This window comes from Fistularia commersonii, chromosome 4 (assembly GCF_037954325.1).
Source record: "Fistularia commersonii isolate RoL2024-O1a breed Wild chromosome 4, RoL_Fcom_v1.0, whole genome shotgun sequence".
NCBI classification, from domain to species: Eukaryota; Metazoa; Chordata; class Actinopteri; order Syngnathiformes; family Fistulariidae; genus Fistularia; species Fistularia commersonii.
In genome coordinates this window covers 10,812,206-10,829,041 of record NC_141287.1, presented here as the reverse complement: position 1 = coordinate 10,829,041, position 16,836 = coordinate 10,812,206, and the positions used below count along the sequence as shown (strand labels likewise).

At 39.1% G+C, this 16,836-nt stretch overlaps 2 protein-coding genes across 2 annotated transcripts in view; both read right to left on the bottom strand.

The window, feature by feature from the left end:
* The window catches only part of xpo4 (exportin 4), a 58,726-nt gene extending 51,294 nt beyond the window's left edge, over window positions 1-7,432 (bottom strand). Inside the window, exons 1-3 of the mRNA XM_086145286.1 lie at window positions 7,367-7,432; window positions 3,502-3,607; window positions 202-343 (exon numbers count right to left, since the gene is read on the bottom strand). Of these exons, the coding sequence (XP_086001412.1) occupies window positions 202-343; window positions 3,502-3,607; window positions 7,367-7,432 (314 nt within the window). The remainder of the gene's footprint in view (window positions 1-201; window positions 344-3,501; window positions 3,608-7,366) is intronic.
* A 2,013-nt stretch (window positions 7,433-9,445) lies between these two features.
* Window positions 9,446-16,836, bottom strand: part of lats2 (large tumor suppressor kinase 2) — a 35,893-nt gene continuing 28,502 nt past the window's right edge. The window contains exons 5-9 of the mRNA XM_086145285.1: window positions 16,432-16,659; window positions 15,972-16,326; window positions 15,060-15,233; window positions 14,776-14,882; window positions 9,446-13,989 (exon numbers count right to left, since the gene is read on the bottom strand). Coding sequence (XP_086001411.1) covers window positions 13,432-13,989; window positions 14,776-14,882; window positions 15,060-15,233; window positions 15,972-16,326; window positions 16,432-16,659 — 1,422 coding nt within the window. The 3' untranslated portion in view covers window positions 9,446-13,431. The remainder of the gene's footprint in view (window positions 13,990-14,775; window positions 14,883-15,059; window positions 15,234-15,971; window positions 16,327-16,431; window positions 16,660-16,836) is intronic.

Here is a 16,836-nt window from a genome sequence, read left to right as displayed (position 1 = left end):
TTCCAGGCCTGGTGGAAAGTACAATCAGACTAAAAAAGGCCAACACAACAACTAAATTGTCATTATTGTCATATACATTTGTTTGACAGTAGCTAGCGAAAAATTATGCTATACAAAGGGGAAAAAAACACATTGTATGTATGTTTGAAAATCTACATGATGCTATTATTATTACTATTGTCATTATGTGTTTTTCCTTACTTTGGTCTCTGTAACACATATGTGAGAAGAAATGCCCTTAGAGACTCGATACTGGTCTTCTCCAGCAAAATCCACTCCCGCACCACAGCCTCCATAATGGCTGTGGCTGCCTGGAACAGCACATAATCCACCTTACTGGTCTCTATAAAGAGGAAAAAGCTGTTAGATTTAATGATGACAAAAATCTCACAATTCCCCAACTACAAGAAAACATAAAAATGACATTATCCGTCACTTTAGGCATCTTCAAAGTTTAACCGACACAGCTGCTAAGCGCAACACACACACACACTCTTTTTCCTGCCATGAAAGTTATCCATTCACCCATTATCCATCAACTTTTTTTGCTGCTTACAGGGTTGCAGGGACAGCAGTCTAAACAGAGAGGCCCAGATTTCCCTCCTCGTCAAGATCTTCTGGAGGAATCCTGGAGCCCTCCCAGGCCAGCAGAGAGGCTTCTGTCACTAGTCAGCAGCAGCAGCTCTATGCCAAGCCCCTCCAAAATGATTGCACATTTTGGACAAGTGTATCCATAACCTCGTTCTTTTAGTCACTACCCACAGCTCATGACCATAGGTAGGTATAGGAACATAAATTGACTAGTAAATCGAGAGCTTTGCCTTTCAGCACAGCTCCATTTTTACCACAAAAGGTCAAAAAAGAGCCTGCATATCACTAACCTGACACAGCACTGATCCGCCTGTCGATCTCCCTCTCCATTTTTTCCCCTCATTTATGAACAAGACCAAAGATATTTTGACTCCTAAAATTGGGGAGGGATCTCATTCCCGACTTTGTGAGGACACTCCATCTTTTTCAGGCACATGGCCTCAGGTTTGGAGGGGTTGATTCTCAGCCTAGCCACTTCACATCTGGCTGTAAACCACTGCAGTGACAGCTGGAGATCACGGTCGGCCAAAGCCATCATTACAACATCATCTGCAAAAAGCAGAGACGCAATCCCGAGGCTCCCCAACACCCTGGGCTGCGCCAAGAAACTCTGTTCCTAAAGGTAAGTAGCACAATCAGACTTCTCCAAGTCTACAAAACACATGTAGACTGGTTGGGTAAACACCAGTGCCCCCTCCAGGACCCTGTGGCGGGTGAGGAGTGTAGGGCTGGTCCAACGTTCCTTGATCAGGACGGAAAAACCACAATACTCCTCCCAAATCCAAGGTTCAACAATCAGATAGATCTTAGTCTCCAGGACCCTTACCAAGGAGGTTGAAGAGTGTGATCTCCCTTCAGTTGGGGACATATTCTCCAGCCCCCCATTTAAAGAGATGGGCATCCTCCCCTGTTTGCCATTCTGGAGGGACAGTTTCCGAAGTACACGCGATGTTGCTTGTCAGTCAAGACAGCTCCAAAGCATGCAGAGTGTCTCCGGAGAGAGAAGAACCAAGGATGGATCTCATTTCATCCCAAGTGTTTGGCCACCAAGGAGCTTTTTAACCACCTAGGCAATCTCAGTCCCAGAGAGAGGAGAGCCCACCCACAACACTTTGCTTCTTCATTGAAAAGCCTGTTGGTGGAATTGAGGAGGTCTTGAAATATTCTTTTCACCGACCCCATCACCACCATTTAGTGTTGACAGTGCATGGCTTGCTTCGCCTAAGCCGCCAGGTGATGGTCCTGAATCGTTCTCAATGGCCTCACTAAACTCCTCCCAGAGTTTCTGCCTAAGGTGTCTGTCAAACCCACACTGTGCTTGGCTTAACAGTACCTGTGACATGCCTCTGGAGTTCCACAGGCCAAATAGGGCTCCTTCTAAAGTTTGAAGAAGGAGTCCACCAAAACCAGGTTTGGGGGTTAGCGCCCTGACAGGCACCAACCACCTTACAATCACAGCTCTGACATGCCGCCTCGTCAATGCAGACATAGAACATGGACCATTCAGACTCAATGTCCCTACTTCCTACAAAATGTAGTTGAAATTCTGGGGGCTCTTCCAGAAATTCCTTCTAGACCATACATTTGGACTGCCCAGCATCCTCCCCAACCATCCCTGCCAGCTCACCACTAGGTGGCGATCATATGACAGCTCTGGACAATGTCATTATCCAAGCGTTCAAGACATGCTGACCACTCAAGCACAAACTTGATCACAGTAGCTGAAGTAAAAATGTCCACAATTTTGAATTCAAATGAGATTAAAATAGTATTGGGAGGAAAAATAGGAGGACTAAAATAGTAGCTAAATTGCTGTTTTAAACAATGTAATTGTACAGTCAATGTGTTTTAAATGTTAGATCTATCAATTACAATTGTTTTTGAAACAAAGTAAAAAAGGAGAAAAGTAAACAAATAAAACACTGGTCAAAATAGATGGAAAGCATTTAACAATGATTAAATAAAAGAGGGCTTAATAAGAGGGCTTACATATGTCAAGACAAAAAAGATCTGTGGATTCAATGCAAAATGCAATTCCAAAGTTATTCCATGCTGGCCCTAAGAATGTTTCAAAGGAGCATAAAAAAGTGACAGAAAATAAGTGGCTTCAGATTCCATACGTGACAAATACGACGTAAACTTAACTTTTTGCAATTGACAAAATGCTGCAAATATAAGTTATTATTTGACGGACAAAGAATTAAAGCATTGATGAAGACATGATGGACAATGTCAACAGCGGGGAGACATATTTGTTGGTAAATAAATTGTAAATCAGAAGGTCACCAGAGGAAGCCTAAAGTAGCAATCATACTATGCCCATCAATTTCATTGCAAAATGCTACAGACGATGCACTTGACTGCAGACATATACCACCTTTAAGGATGCATTTGAGAGATCCCTGTCACAGTAGAATGAGAAACTGTTCCCTTATTTTTAGGCCACAACCAGATGGTCCTTCAAATCAGGGGTTGAAATCTCGTGAAGGCCACCAATTTCATATAGTGGGCGAAAAATGTGACAGTATCCCCTGTGTATTATCCTTCACCAACTAATTGAAAGAACTAAAACAGAAGGTACTTCTAACCCTGGCTTACATTGTTAAAAAGCCTCCCATGGTTACCAATTATTACAGGTAATCTTTGTTAACGTCAAGAAATCTCAAAGTTCACAGTCTCAATAATCCAAAGCTGCTTAATGTGAGAAGGCAGGATTAGGAGGGATTTTTATTAATCTCAGACAAGAAACACTGCAAGCAATACACAATCAATTCCACTCAATTTCACACCCAAAGCTAAAACAAGTGTGTTCTTAACAAAAGCCAATGTTGTAAGAAATTGTGTTTTGTGTGCATATAAAACAATGACTATAATACTTTCAAGACGCTAAATTCCTTTCTAAATATTTACCCAAGATGTGCTTGCAAATAGCAAAAGGGGACTTGGACTTCCGGAAGGAAAGGAACATGTGCTCAGCATGCTGTCGCTGCTCTGTGTTGACCATGGACGGTGGTGCCTGAAAAACAAACACAGCAAACAAAAAAACACTTGAATTGCCCCATAGGTTTTAGACCATTCAAATAAACAAGTCTCTGCTCCTCAAATAGTAAAATATCTGATGCATAACTAAAAAGGCAGATTCTTAGCATCGACATCCATTAGCTACAACTTGTGTTCGTGCCTTTTTAAGTCACATTTCATTTATGTTGTGCCAAATCACAACAGAGTTGTCTCAAGACGTTTTACATTTACAATGGGTGACTAAAAATAACTACCTTCAAATGAATATGAAGCAATGACAATCTAGTCTTGATGTTTAAATAAATTATAAGTGTATTTCCTTGTCATACTGGTCACCGGTGTAGATTTCATTGTTGTGCTGACAATTCAAATGTCAAATTTCAAACAGTTTTAAAGGATGCCTTTTTTAATTTCCTTTGCACATTTAAAAATTTGGACTGGATCTGTTAGTTTGACAAAAATAAAAGTTTGTTCATACAAGCAGAATTACATGTGCCTGCAGCCCTGGAACAAAGTCACAGAAAGCAACTCAGACAGCACGGTCCAAGGAATACTAATGTCAGCCAAATGTTAAGCTGGCAAAATAGTTTGAAAAAAGGAAGCTTTAAAAGACAAACATCTGCTAGCTTATAATTTGCTCCAAAATGAATCCCTCCAGTACACAAATTCTCCTGAGAAGTTTAAAAAAGCTCGCTGACTTGTGTCATTCAATCACACATGCAAACAGTAGTCAAACAAAGTCTTCAGAATAAGAGACAGTTAACTTATTTCATTTCTATGAGTTTTGTCATTTCTGTTTTTGTTGTTTTTACTTTCCATTCATAATATTTGCCCTGGATTGTGAAATTGAATATTCATTCTTATCATGTGTTTCAATTATTTGACAAGCAGTTACTGCCTCATGAGATGACTACCATAGCCATAGCGTATTTTACTTGTGTGTTTCAAGTGTTCTCACCAAATGAGGCTGTTAATTTGTATTAAAAAGGACCTAAAAGGATCAAATTCTGGTACACAAACTATTCTGGAATCCATAAGACTTCAGAGGAAAAACAAATATCAATAAATGATTCAGACAGAATTATGAAACACTATACCTCGAGGATACAAGTGATATCACAGATAAAGATTATAAATGACGAAAGATTATTTATATTTGTATAATGATCTCAATATGTCAAATATCTCTCATCAATCTCTTTCAAGACACAGGTGTCCATTTTCAATTCTTTGCGCTGTGGATTCTGTCTCAGTAAACTGCATCATCTTCTGTATCTAGTATGCATTCCATTATTAGCATTTAATATAAGGCATCTCTTCCCTGATTTATATGATGCTAGAAAGACCAAAAATTAAAATGATATTCATTTGGCATAGCTGATGGCAAGCTACAGCCTGTGGGCCACATTTACCCCAGGGCACAGTTAAACCCTGCCTGACAGGCATTTTACATAACTGTAAAAAATAATGTTATTTTCTGACAATTTTTAATTGGTACCACCAGATGGCACATGGCAACTACGTCGGACCTTTTAAAATGTCAAGTCGCTCTTTTTCCTTTGACCTGATCGGACAAATATAGCAATGGATCACCAGCAAGTGCCAGGTATACAATAAAAAGGAGACCGAAAATATTTTCACCGAAGTGCAATCATACCATCATCATGAACATATGATCTCCAGTTAAACATGCAAAGGAAATTGTTACAATTACAACTTGGGGAATGTTATAGCCTTGACTTAAAGATAATAACATAAAACTAGTTATGTTAAATTAACTAATTGTTAAAATGGTTTTGTTAAAATGGTTCAGTTATATAACTGCAATGCAAAGACTTTAGTTATTTTAGAAGTACAGAAATTCTCTCTGATTATGGGAAAATAGAAGTTTACTTGGCCACAGAGTAAACACAAATGCCAATAGTTCCAAGTATTTATGGTATTGGAAAGATTTTTGTCCTGCACTACATAATACCATACATCAAGAGTAACAGCGTCTCACATCATTACCCCATTTATATGTTGTCATGGATGACTACTGCTTTTATACAGCATTATGCACTGACAAATATGCATTAATGCTTTATGCAGTCTATTTAAAATGAATTTATCCACTGACTTTGCATAATAAAGCAGGTTTTTCTGACTGATCAACTGAAGTCCAATGGACTGGATGTGTTTCGATCAGTTGGGCTATGATTGTAGAACAGTACATTTGGCAGTGCTTCTGCAACTGTCAATATTTTTCTTTTCTTTAAATAGATGTATCCCTTAATTGCAAAATGAATCAAAGTAAAATTCCAATTTGACTATTTATTGCCGATATGAAAATATAAGCATGAATCCCTTACCAACTAACTTTTATCCCTTTCACTGAGCACTACTGCTTCACAGCTAGCTTTGATAGCGATGTCATTACATAAAATTTTATAATTATTTTACATCCTGTAACACCTGTTTAGTCACAAGAAAATAAAACCATTATTTCACATCCATTACAAGTAAAGCCAAATTTATAGAGTTAAAACAAATCCACAAATCAATATGACCACCTGCTGAACATTTAAATATTTACAAGTTTGAAGAAATGCATCGTGAGAATAGCACGTCGGATCAAAATTAAAATAGTGTTTGATCGATCATGGCATTTCCCATGTAAGATTTCTATTGAGGGGTTCCTTGTATTTCTTTAAGTGAGGAGGGACAAACTTGTCCCTGGCATTTGTTCATATTATGCAAACTAGAGACCAACAGTTTAAAAAAAGATTGCTCAAAGGGCAACTGGCTGCTCCTCTTGTGCTTTTGTAGCAGTTGCTCTGTGGATTCAATGCGTGAGTGACCCTCTTTGTGTGCGTGATTGTCACTGGGTGATGGGCCACTACTAGCCCTTAAAATACATTTAAAATACATTTAAAACACATTTACCACGTCACTGAACAGATGAACATCATTCTGCTGAAGACTATTCCATTACATGCTGATTACGTGTCATCTAAACAACAACAATAGTAAAGGTTTTCAACAAACTTGACATGTTAGATGATGTTGGAAAGATCACATAACTTCCAATTTTATTTTATTTTTTTAATTTAGTTTTCCCCTTTTGTATTTACTGAGGGAGTTAATGAGACCTTATATAGTGATTTCCTTAAATGAATTAAGGGGACTGACCTTAGGATTCAAGCTGAACTTTCCCAAAACCATGAATTTCTACAAAATGTCTAAAGATAGCTACATAGTGCTACACCAACTGGATAAAGTACATTTAGACGAAAAGTAATGTTTTGTGTGATTTACACTGGGATTCAGTCCAAATAGTTAGCATGCACTTTCTCTCGCTGCTATCCCCTTAGGCCATATGCTTACATAGAAGGTAGACGCGGGGCGATTCTAACCAGGAAAATGGGAATAACACACAGAAACGGGGGTGTTTTGTGAAGTTTCGGATGCTGCAATTGGAATAATGGGATGCTCTAGTCGACTGCTAAGGGTGGAAACAGTTCACGACACTCCGTCAAAGAGCAGAGAAGCCGAGGTGAAGCGTGATGAGGGTTACGGTGGTTTTGCGGGATGGAGACGACGGGGGTGCAGAACCACGCAGTGTTCGCATAACGTTTCTATGGTAGAATTCGGCTCCGAAAACATACGGCTAAATAAACGAAACCCGGGGCGGGACACCGCAATAAATACCCGGGACCGACTTCGGAAACATTGTCGCTCCCCGCCAGGACCGAAATGATGCCGAAATTCTTACCATTAAAACTTTGGCAGCGCTTTCCAGCTGTGCGATCACTTCTGGGGCACCTACCGCCGCCATCATCGTCCCTCTTTAATGACGCAGTGGGCATGCGCGCGGTGCATTATGGGAGGAGGCGGTGGAGTTGTTGTTATTATTATTATTATCATTATTATTATTTTTAATTACAGTATGTTAAATATGTCTGAAGGTTACATGACAAATCAACATTTGTAGATAAGTAAGCATACGAAGAAGAGGAAGAAAAAGGACAAAGGAAAAAAAAAGAGTTGAGTTTAGAAATTCACTTTATTCAAACATTTGGATTTGATAGAAATACATTCAATGAGAACATGTAAAGATACTCAGTATAGCATCACGGGATCAACTCGCCATGGTTGTTTATAGAACACAAAATACCGCATATTGCCCAAGTCCAAATAAAGTCCCCCAGGTTGCTGGTTAAAGAAAAAAAATCAAATTCCACTTTTAATCCCATCTCCGATTAAAAAGTTTTTCCATGGTAGGACCTTGGGACCTAATGCTCTGGATGTTGTGGGTCTGTCTTGGTTGAAATGCATCTGAAGCGTTATGTGGATGTTTGGGACTGGATTGGTAGACTTGGGTGGGTGTCCCTTTCTTTTAGAAGGTGGAGGGAGTGTGGTCCAACTACAGGGGAATCAACCCTTTAGCCTCCCTGCCTGGTAAGTCTGTCAGACAGTTGAACCTCAGATTCAGGAGAAGCAGTGGTGTATTTGTCGTTGTCGCAGAACAGTAAACCAGCTCTACACCCTTTGCAGGGTCTTGGAGGGTGCACAAGAAGTTGATCAATTAGTCTACATGCGCTCTGCGCACTGAGTTTTACTTTGCCCTTCGGGGAGTCCTGTTATGGACCGCTCAGCCCCTGTATGGCCAGTGTCAGAGCTTGGTCCACATGTCCAAAGGGAGTTGGAGCTTCCTTCTTCACTGATTGGGTTTCTGCTTTTTGCAGATGATGCTGTTATAATGGCTTCAGCCATATCCAGCTATCACTGGAATCAGCACCTCCAAATCTAAGGCCATGATTGTCAGCCTGAAAAAGATGGACAACTTTTACAGATATGAAGACGCAAAGCTATCAACTGACTGGTCAGTCTATCTTCCTACCTTCACATATGGTCATGAACTGTGGGTAGTGACTAAAAGAATGGAATCATAGATACAAGCAGCTGAAATGTGATTCCTCCAGATGGTGTATGGGCTCTCCTTAGGAAGGTTGAAAAGTCTTTTCCACTGTCAGAGTAGAGCTGCTGCTCCTCCACATTGACAGAAGCCAATGAGGTGGCATCTGGTCAGGAGGCTTCCTGGATGACTCCCAGGTGAGGTGTTCCGGTTGCATTCCACCGGGATAAGGCTCTGGAGAAGACCCGGGAAATGGTGCAGTCTATGTCTCAGCTTGCCTGGGAACACCTTGGGAGCTGGATGAAGTGGGCGAGGAGAAGGAAGCCTGATCCTCCATGCTTAGGGTGCTGCTCCAGTGACCCCACCCTAGAAATGGCAGAAGATTGACTGATGGATGAAGGGATATTATACAGATAATGCCTTGATGTAAACTGCATATGTGCTACATAGTAAAAAAAACATTCAAATAATTTGAAAATCAATGATGGCACAACACTTTAGATTAATTTTAACTTACGATCTTAATGGAGACATAATTTTGCTATTTCCTTTGTCTAACTATTATCAAGGGTTACAACTTCTTTGTTTTTTATAGCCAAAATGAATAACTGTGATTATTATGATTTCACTTTTACTAACTTTTCCCCAGGGGGCTGGAATTGCAATCGATCCAATTAAAAATCAGTGACAGAAGTAGACTTACTTTTCTTGTATGGGCAAACTGTTAACACAGAATTTAGGTGCATTCATTTGGAAGTTTGAAGTGAATTTGCTTAATTGCACAGCCGACGTATGCCCATTTTTCATATTTTATTTGTAAAAGTCTCAAAGCAATATGTGACCTCCATCTGGAGCAATGACACACTCAAAAAGGTTTTGGACAATATCAACTTCATTAAAATATAAAAACATATTCAAATGAACCACAAGCCAAAGTTGGTTAATTTATAAATTTTAATTTATACGTGCTTTATACATAAAAATACTGTGACAACACTTGTACAAATTCTCAGTTTGTGCATGAATAAAAAGAGAAAGCTGTTCATAATGCATTATCTAATATACTGCATAGACAGTGGATCTTTGAATGTTAGCACAAGAGAAAATAAGAGTATATGAGAAAAATACAAAAAATGATCCATATCTGTATAAATATACATTCAATACTAGTAGAATTATATATTATAGAGCTCTGAAGAAAACCAGAAGCTATTTTGAGTAATGATGCAAGGAAAACACAACCAACCGAGCCAGTAAATCTGGGATTTTCCGTTTTCACTGTCTGACCTTGCTAACAGAAAAACGAAAACACACCTGGGAATCAACCTCACACACGTTGCGTAACTTGCAATGTAAAGATTTATGAAAATTATTTTTCTTTTTTTTCCTCTCCAAAGAGCAATCAGTGATGCAGATTGTCAACAAAGTAAATGACAGCTTTACAGATCTGATGAAGCATCAAGATCTCTTGAAAAATAATAATAAGAGGAGGACAGAAAGAGAAACATCTGTTCGCATGCACAATCAACCAACCGAAATATTTCAGGATGGAAGAGCAGAGAAAAAATGTCTCAATTTACTAGGATAAGGCAAAGTTACATAAAAAAAAACAATACTTTGTCAAGGAAAATAAAAAGGCAATATTATTAGCCATCCTGTCAGTCATATATCATAGAATACCAAAGTTTGGACTTTTCTATAATCCCCATTCCTTAAGTCAAATTCAGATGACTGATAAAAACCTTTTGTATAATATCTTTTCTGAACACGTTCAGCAAGAAAATGCCTGAACCATCAATTCCTGTACTGTTTATGATAAAATAGCAGTGGGAAAATGTGTTTCCCTTCACTGAAATACCATATTGTATACAGAAATAAGAGTTTCACCAGTTCAGTTCAGTTAAGATTCAGTCGGTAAATGCAATACTCATTTGTTGTGCCCGCTTACCCTCTCTTTCTACCTCATCTTCTTTCACTTCACACAGTCTTGAATATCATGATTTATGATCCATGTAAACAAATTAAGTGTAAAATGTAAAGCAGTATCTCCATCATTCAGATAGACACTGTTGTCCACAATGGGTCGAAAAAATGAAACGTCCATGAGCATGAAAAGCAATAAGTATAACAAGATCATAGTAAAGAATCTGCTGCTCAGTTTTGAAAGATTTCGGCACGAGCACGACAAAATTTACCTTTCAAAATATTCATTCATTCATTGTCTATACTGCTTATCCATCAGACATGGTTGCTGAAGCAATCTCAGCTGATATTGGACAAGAGGCGGGGTAAATTCAAAACAGGTCAGCAGTTGATCACATTGAGAAAGACAACCATTCACACCAATGGCTAATTTAAGAACTTCAATTAATCGACTGCATGTTTTTGGCATGTGGAAAAAAAAACAACAAACAACTAGGTGTGCATGTCCACAACTCCACACAGAAAGGCCAGACTCAGAATCAAACCAGGAACTGTCTTGGTGTGAGATGGCATTGCTTAACACTGTACTCCAGTTTCTATTCAAGTGAAAAAAGAGCATTATTTGTCAACTTGTGAGTTATATATCCAAAAAATACCAAAGTTGAGAATTCCCATTGATTAAGTAAAAAAATCAGAATAGCAATAAAACCCTTTTCTATACATATGTCCAAAAAGGCACAGTGAAAGCATGTCGGAATTGCTGAATATTAATGAGCAAGAATGCAAGCATTGTCTGATGTAGAATAAAGCTTAAACGCACAACATGGCAATGTTTTTTGTTTTTAATTCTGAGGGGGAAAAACACATTGTCACTGTGTGATTTATCACTGGATTAATCACAGAAACCAAACAATAGCTCTCAAAGGCTTGGGGGACTGGGGGCTAAGTTAAACAATATTTTATCCTTCTATTTTTTTTTCAAACTATTTATTCCAGAAATCAACATACTAGGCCCCTCTAACACCTAACTCATATCTACTTGGTGCCTTTTCATTTTGAATAGACACACCCGCAGTCTTTTCTGCTACGGTCAGGACCTGCCTGACAACAGGTAGCAAAGTCTGCAACTGACAACCTGTAAACCTTATTGCATCTTTATCAACACATCATGGGGGGGCACATCCAAAATTCAACCTAAAAGCTTGAACTGCTTATTAATATCAAAACATACACAGTCTGCATTGAGCATTGAGAAATGAGCATTTTTTTAAGCCATGCCAACATGGGTACACATGTAGTCGCCATTCCAAGAATTATGTTAATAATATTTATCACAATAATAAGCAGCATGTTGTAAATGAAAAAAGAAAAAAAACAACACAAAAAATAAATATATTTGTACATAGCATGTTAAGTACTAGATGCTTTAAAGGCTATAAGTGTATAAATGTATTTACCAAACTTATGTATTTTCTGTATTGCACATAGTCATACTTTTATGTGTATGGATGTAAGAAAAATGTACTTTATGTTTTTAGAACTGCAGCAAGAGGATAGAGACTGGTCATACAGAGCAACTGTGGGAATGACACTTGTGGCACAGATGTAAAGCCAAGCACCATAGTGAAATGTAAAATGGCAAAGAGTGAATTTATATTAAGTGATTTTTGAATCAAGGTAGGTTTTACGTACTCCTCCTCTAACACAGAAACCCTACTTTGGTAAAATTTAAACACGATTTAATTAAAAACAAATGTGCTCATTGCAATTATTGGGGAAAAAAATGCAGCTTTGATTGGCCTTCAACTCAACAAAGTTTTTATTCAAGGAGCATTGACCAATGTCTAGATATGTGGAAAAGTGGATTCCTTTTGGCAAGTTTAAAGATTTATGATGGCGGATCAAAGTTGAACGTCTGCAAAATCAAAATTTAGAACGTGACTGTGTTTTAAGCAGGTGTTCACGATAAAATATAAAAATTAAAAGGCTGATTCAAGCTCTCGGCTTGAGAAAAAAAAAAAAAAAAAACACGAAAAAGCCCATGATCTAACTGTATTCATCAGACATGCAATCACACACACTCCAATTATACATGCACCCGCCCTTATAGCCACACAGAGGCTTTTGATTTCGATAGGCCCACCAAACTGCAGTCTATAAACATTTTTGACCTATGAAAAATGTTTTTTGTTCAAAATCCAAACAACTGCGACAACACTTGCATTAAGTAAAAATACCTTTTAAAAAAGTCACGTTTCGTAAAGGGTACTATAGATTCTCATACAGCAAAATGGCAAAATAACTGCTTTACTGTGTGTTGGCATCATGTCTTTGCTGACTATCTTTTTCACTTTTTGTGACCAAATGGGTGAGTGCATGAGCATCATGTAGAGCCTTGTAGTTTATTTTGCAGTTAAAATAAGTGAAAGAGATGCGATTCTTACTTGCTGCCACCTTCTGGTTTACTTTTTTTTTTTAGAACACCTTTCAAATGATTCAGTATGTGTGTGAAAAGCAGCATGGGCAGGACAGAAATGTTGTTCTCATGTCACAATGTCAACTCTCAAGAGTTTCTGTTTGACCGATGACAGGAGGAATGTTACGCAGCTGTGGAATGAACTAGAAGCAGAAGTGAAATAGAAAATAACTTGTCAGTGTTTCGGATGTCCTTGCGTTCATAAAGATAGTAACATATGCTCTCAGCCTGTATAACTTTTCAGGGGCTCACAACTCGAGGGGTGTTTCCTCGTCGCTTAATGCAGGTAAACCAATTGATTCTCTATTCTAGGTGGGGCCGACTGAATTCTTTAAAATAGTTCTGGACACAGTAGATTCCACAATACCTCAAACACCGGACATGTTTTTAAACGCAGACGGAAGCGCTGATGCCTTACGTGACTCAAAGAGACATCTGGAGCATGGAAGAAGAGTTGTGAGCTTGGTGAAAAGCATAGATTGGCAACAGAGACACAAGCAACTGTGAGCAGGATGGCCAGGCCCTAGACGTAGACTGGTTCACATCCTTCCCCCTGCTTTCCCTCTTCTTCATCAGCTTCCTTCCCTTCCTTTACTTCCTTTTTCACTTCCTCCGGACCCACACTTGTGGAGATTGTTTCAGTCATACTTGGCAAAACCTCGCTGGCCTCAAGAGGTTTGGGGTAACGGAAGGGGCAGCCATTGTCATCAAAGAACCTCCGGAAGGTGAATTCGTAGAAGGCATGCTCCGGGTGCTTCCCGTGGGTGGGGTAGAGTGCATCCAAAGCGCGGGTGCTGTCCCCGCTGTCACTCCATGCCCCGGGGCCTAACTCCTCTTCCACGGGGTCAAAATTAGATGTATCCATCGGGTGGGTAATCTTGGGTCGGTAAGGGGCCGGCTGCTGCCGCGGGTTACTTGAGAAGTCCATCTGCCTGAAGAAAGGATGTGCCTTGATTTCACCCGCACCATTGGCACCCAGACGGTGCTCCGCCGAACAGCAGAGGGACCCAATGATATCAACTGCCTCTGGACTGAGTTTGACCTGTGCTGGCACCTGAAGCGTGCTCTCCCAGTTTATAACCTAGGGAGGTAAGACATATCAGTTTACAGTTTACCTTTGACAGTTTACCTTTAAAGATGCCCCAGAGAACATGCACACTTTTACTATTCCTGATTCAGAGGGCACACTGATAGAACAATTCATTTGAAAAAAATAATTTAAATATAATTTCTTGACCAGTTTTATAATTCATCCATTCAGTATGAGGCTATACCCAATAATAAATAAAGAGATTACAATTTTAATCAGCATAATTTGCGGATTTGTATCCTTCTTTTTGCATAAATGTATTATTTTAATTTCTTTCAGATTTTTTTTTGCATGGGTGCTTCTAATTTTACTGAAATGAACAAGTTTAGAATGGACTGTAAATGAATTAATAGTAATTTTTAACTTTGTGCCAGGCAGGAGGTCTAGAGGAAGACCAAAGAGAAGATTTATGGATGCAGGGAGAGAGGATATAAAGGTATTTGGTGTGAGAGAAGAGGATACAGAGAATAGGGTTAGATGGAGAAGGTTGATTCGCTGTGGCGACGTTTTCGTGAGAGTAATTGTACTTTTCAGAACAGGTTCTGCCAACCCACCATTTAATGTCAGGGTGTCACACATTAGGTTCCATTAAATATGGATAATGGCTTATCTCTGATATTTGACGATAAATAGATAAATGCTTTGAGTCCAAAAACAATTAAAATAAATTGTGTCAAAGCGAAGGCCCACTGAACTAGATTATCATGTTTTAATTTATTTAATAATCATTCAACACAAAGAGAAACTGGGAAATATGTTGTTTTTTTCCCCGCTGACCTTAATCTGAGTCTCTGTGGGAGTGGAGGCGAGGAAAGGCGGCTGTCCAACAAGCATCTCAAACAGGATCACACCAACGCTCCACCAGTCACACAGCTGAGTGTAACCTGTATAGGAGAATCAATATGTAATTATTATCATACACAGGACAGAAGAAGTATAGATTTTTGTTTATAGAAAAAAAAAACAATATTGATGCACATTGTCTATACCGATCATACTTGTGTTTTTTTTGGTGTTCAAACAGATTTAAGTGTATCATTCTCAAACTCTCAGTCAGTCACCTTTGCGAAGCAACACCTCTGGTGCGATGTAGTTGGGCGTCCCCACCAAGGAGTGTGCTAAACAGCGCTGGTGCTGTCGATTGGCTCGTTGCTCCAGTCTGTCGCCACAGCGACAGTTGGACACATCATCCCAGAAGTCACTGGGCTCCATGCTATCCTGTCTCACATGACTCCCTGATTTGGGACACAAAAAAATGGAGAACAATGAAGTCCAACATTGAAAACACAGCATTTGGGTAAAACAAATGAAAAAAAAAATCATTCTACCAAAAAAATCGGTATGTTACTTTTCAAATGTGTCTTAATGACAATAGCCAGGAGCACACATATACCTTTTTAAACTAAAAGGGTAAGCAGATGGAGACTGCTTGTCTATTAACAAGAATAAATCAGTGAACAATTAGGTTGTATAAAATAAATTATTGGCTTTGATTAATCTGATATGATTATACATTTCAATACTAAGATGTTACACTTTGAACGATTGAAATAATCATTTTTCATTTTTACAATTGTGAATGCTATGACTATAGTCATCTGTACTCCGAAAGCTATTTATGATATCAAAGCCCATAAGAGAAGATAACAATTCCTGTCAACGAAAAAAATAGCAATGTCTGATTGATTACAATATTTTGTCAACTGATTAAGCTTTTACCACCTACTTATACTTGGACAGCTCGTTACTATTTTTTAATGCCAATAATTGCTTTGGAATAACCCTAGTAAGAAAGTGGAAGCAGAAAAAAACATTTGAATTGGTCATAAGGAAACCTGATCAATGAATGATTTATCAAGATTTTAAAATCCCTTTTCAATTAACTTGAAGGTACTGTTGATAATATTGAATATTATGAATGTGATATCAAATATTTATTTCACTTGTAATGAATCAACACAAGAAGCCCTGACCTTTTTGGTAGTACTTGGAGTTGTGTGTCCATCTGAACCCGGTGCAGAGGCCAAAGTCAGTCAACTTGATGTGTCCGTCAAGGTCTATGAGGATATTGTCGGGCTTGATGTCACGGTGTATGAAGCCCATCTTGTGGACACTCTCAACAGCCAGTGTCAGCTCTGCCACGTAGAAGCAGGCCAAGTGCTCAGGGAAGACGCCCATTCGGATGAGCAGGCTCATCATGTCCCCGCCAGGTATATAGTCCATGACAAAGTAGAGGCTGTCACGATCTTGGAAGGAGTAGTAGAGACGCACCACCCACTCGTTGTCTGCCTCGGCGAGGATGTCACGCTCGGCTTTCACATGGGCCACCTGCACCAAAGACAGCCTTGTTTGAGCTTGTAACCTCATTTTGGATTTTAAACAAACAAATGACAACATGGACCATTAAATTCACATTACAATAAGTGATTTCACCTGGTTTCGATTGAGGACATCTTTCTTGCGCAGTGTTTTCATGGCATAAAGTGCACCAGTGTCTACCTTACGTGCTAAGCAGACTTCTCCAAAGGCCCCTATACCCAACCTCTTGATTTTGACAAACATGGATTTTTCCATTTTTGCCCGGCGTAACCTGTTGTAATTGGACTCTTTCTGGTTCAGCATCTTCCTCATTTGCTCCTGCTCTGCTTCTGAAAGGCCAGCCTGCAGAGGAATGAAAGAGAATTGTGGGTGATGTGAAAGTCAATGTACGGAAATAAAAACATCTCAGACTGTGAATTATAGTACAGTGAAAAAGGCTGATCTCCAAAAGTTGATTTCTGATCAGTTGAATTTGAGAAGACCACCTCTCTCTAGCAGGAGAATCCTTCGACCCTTTTC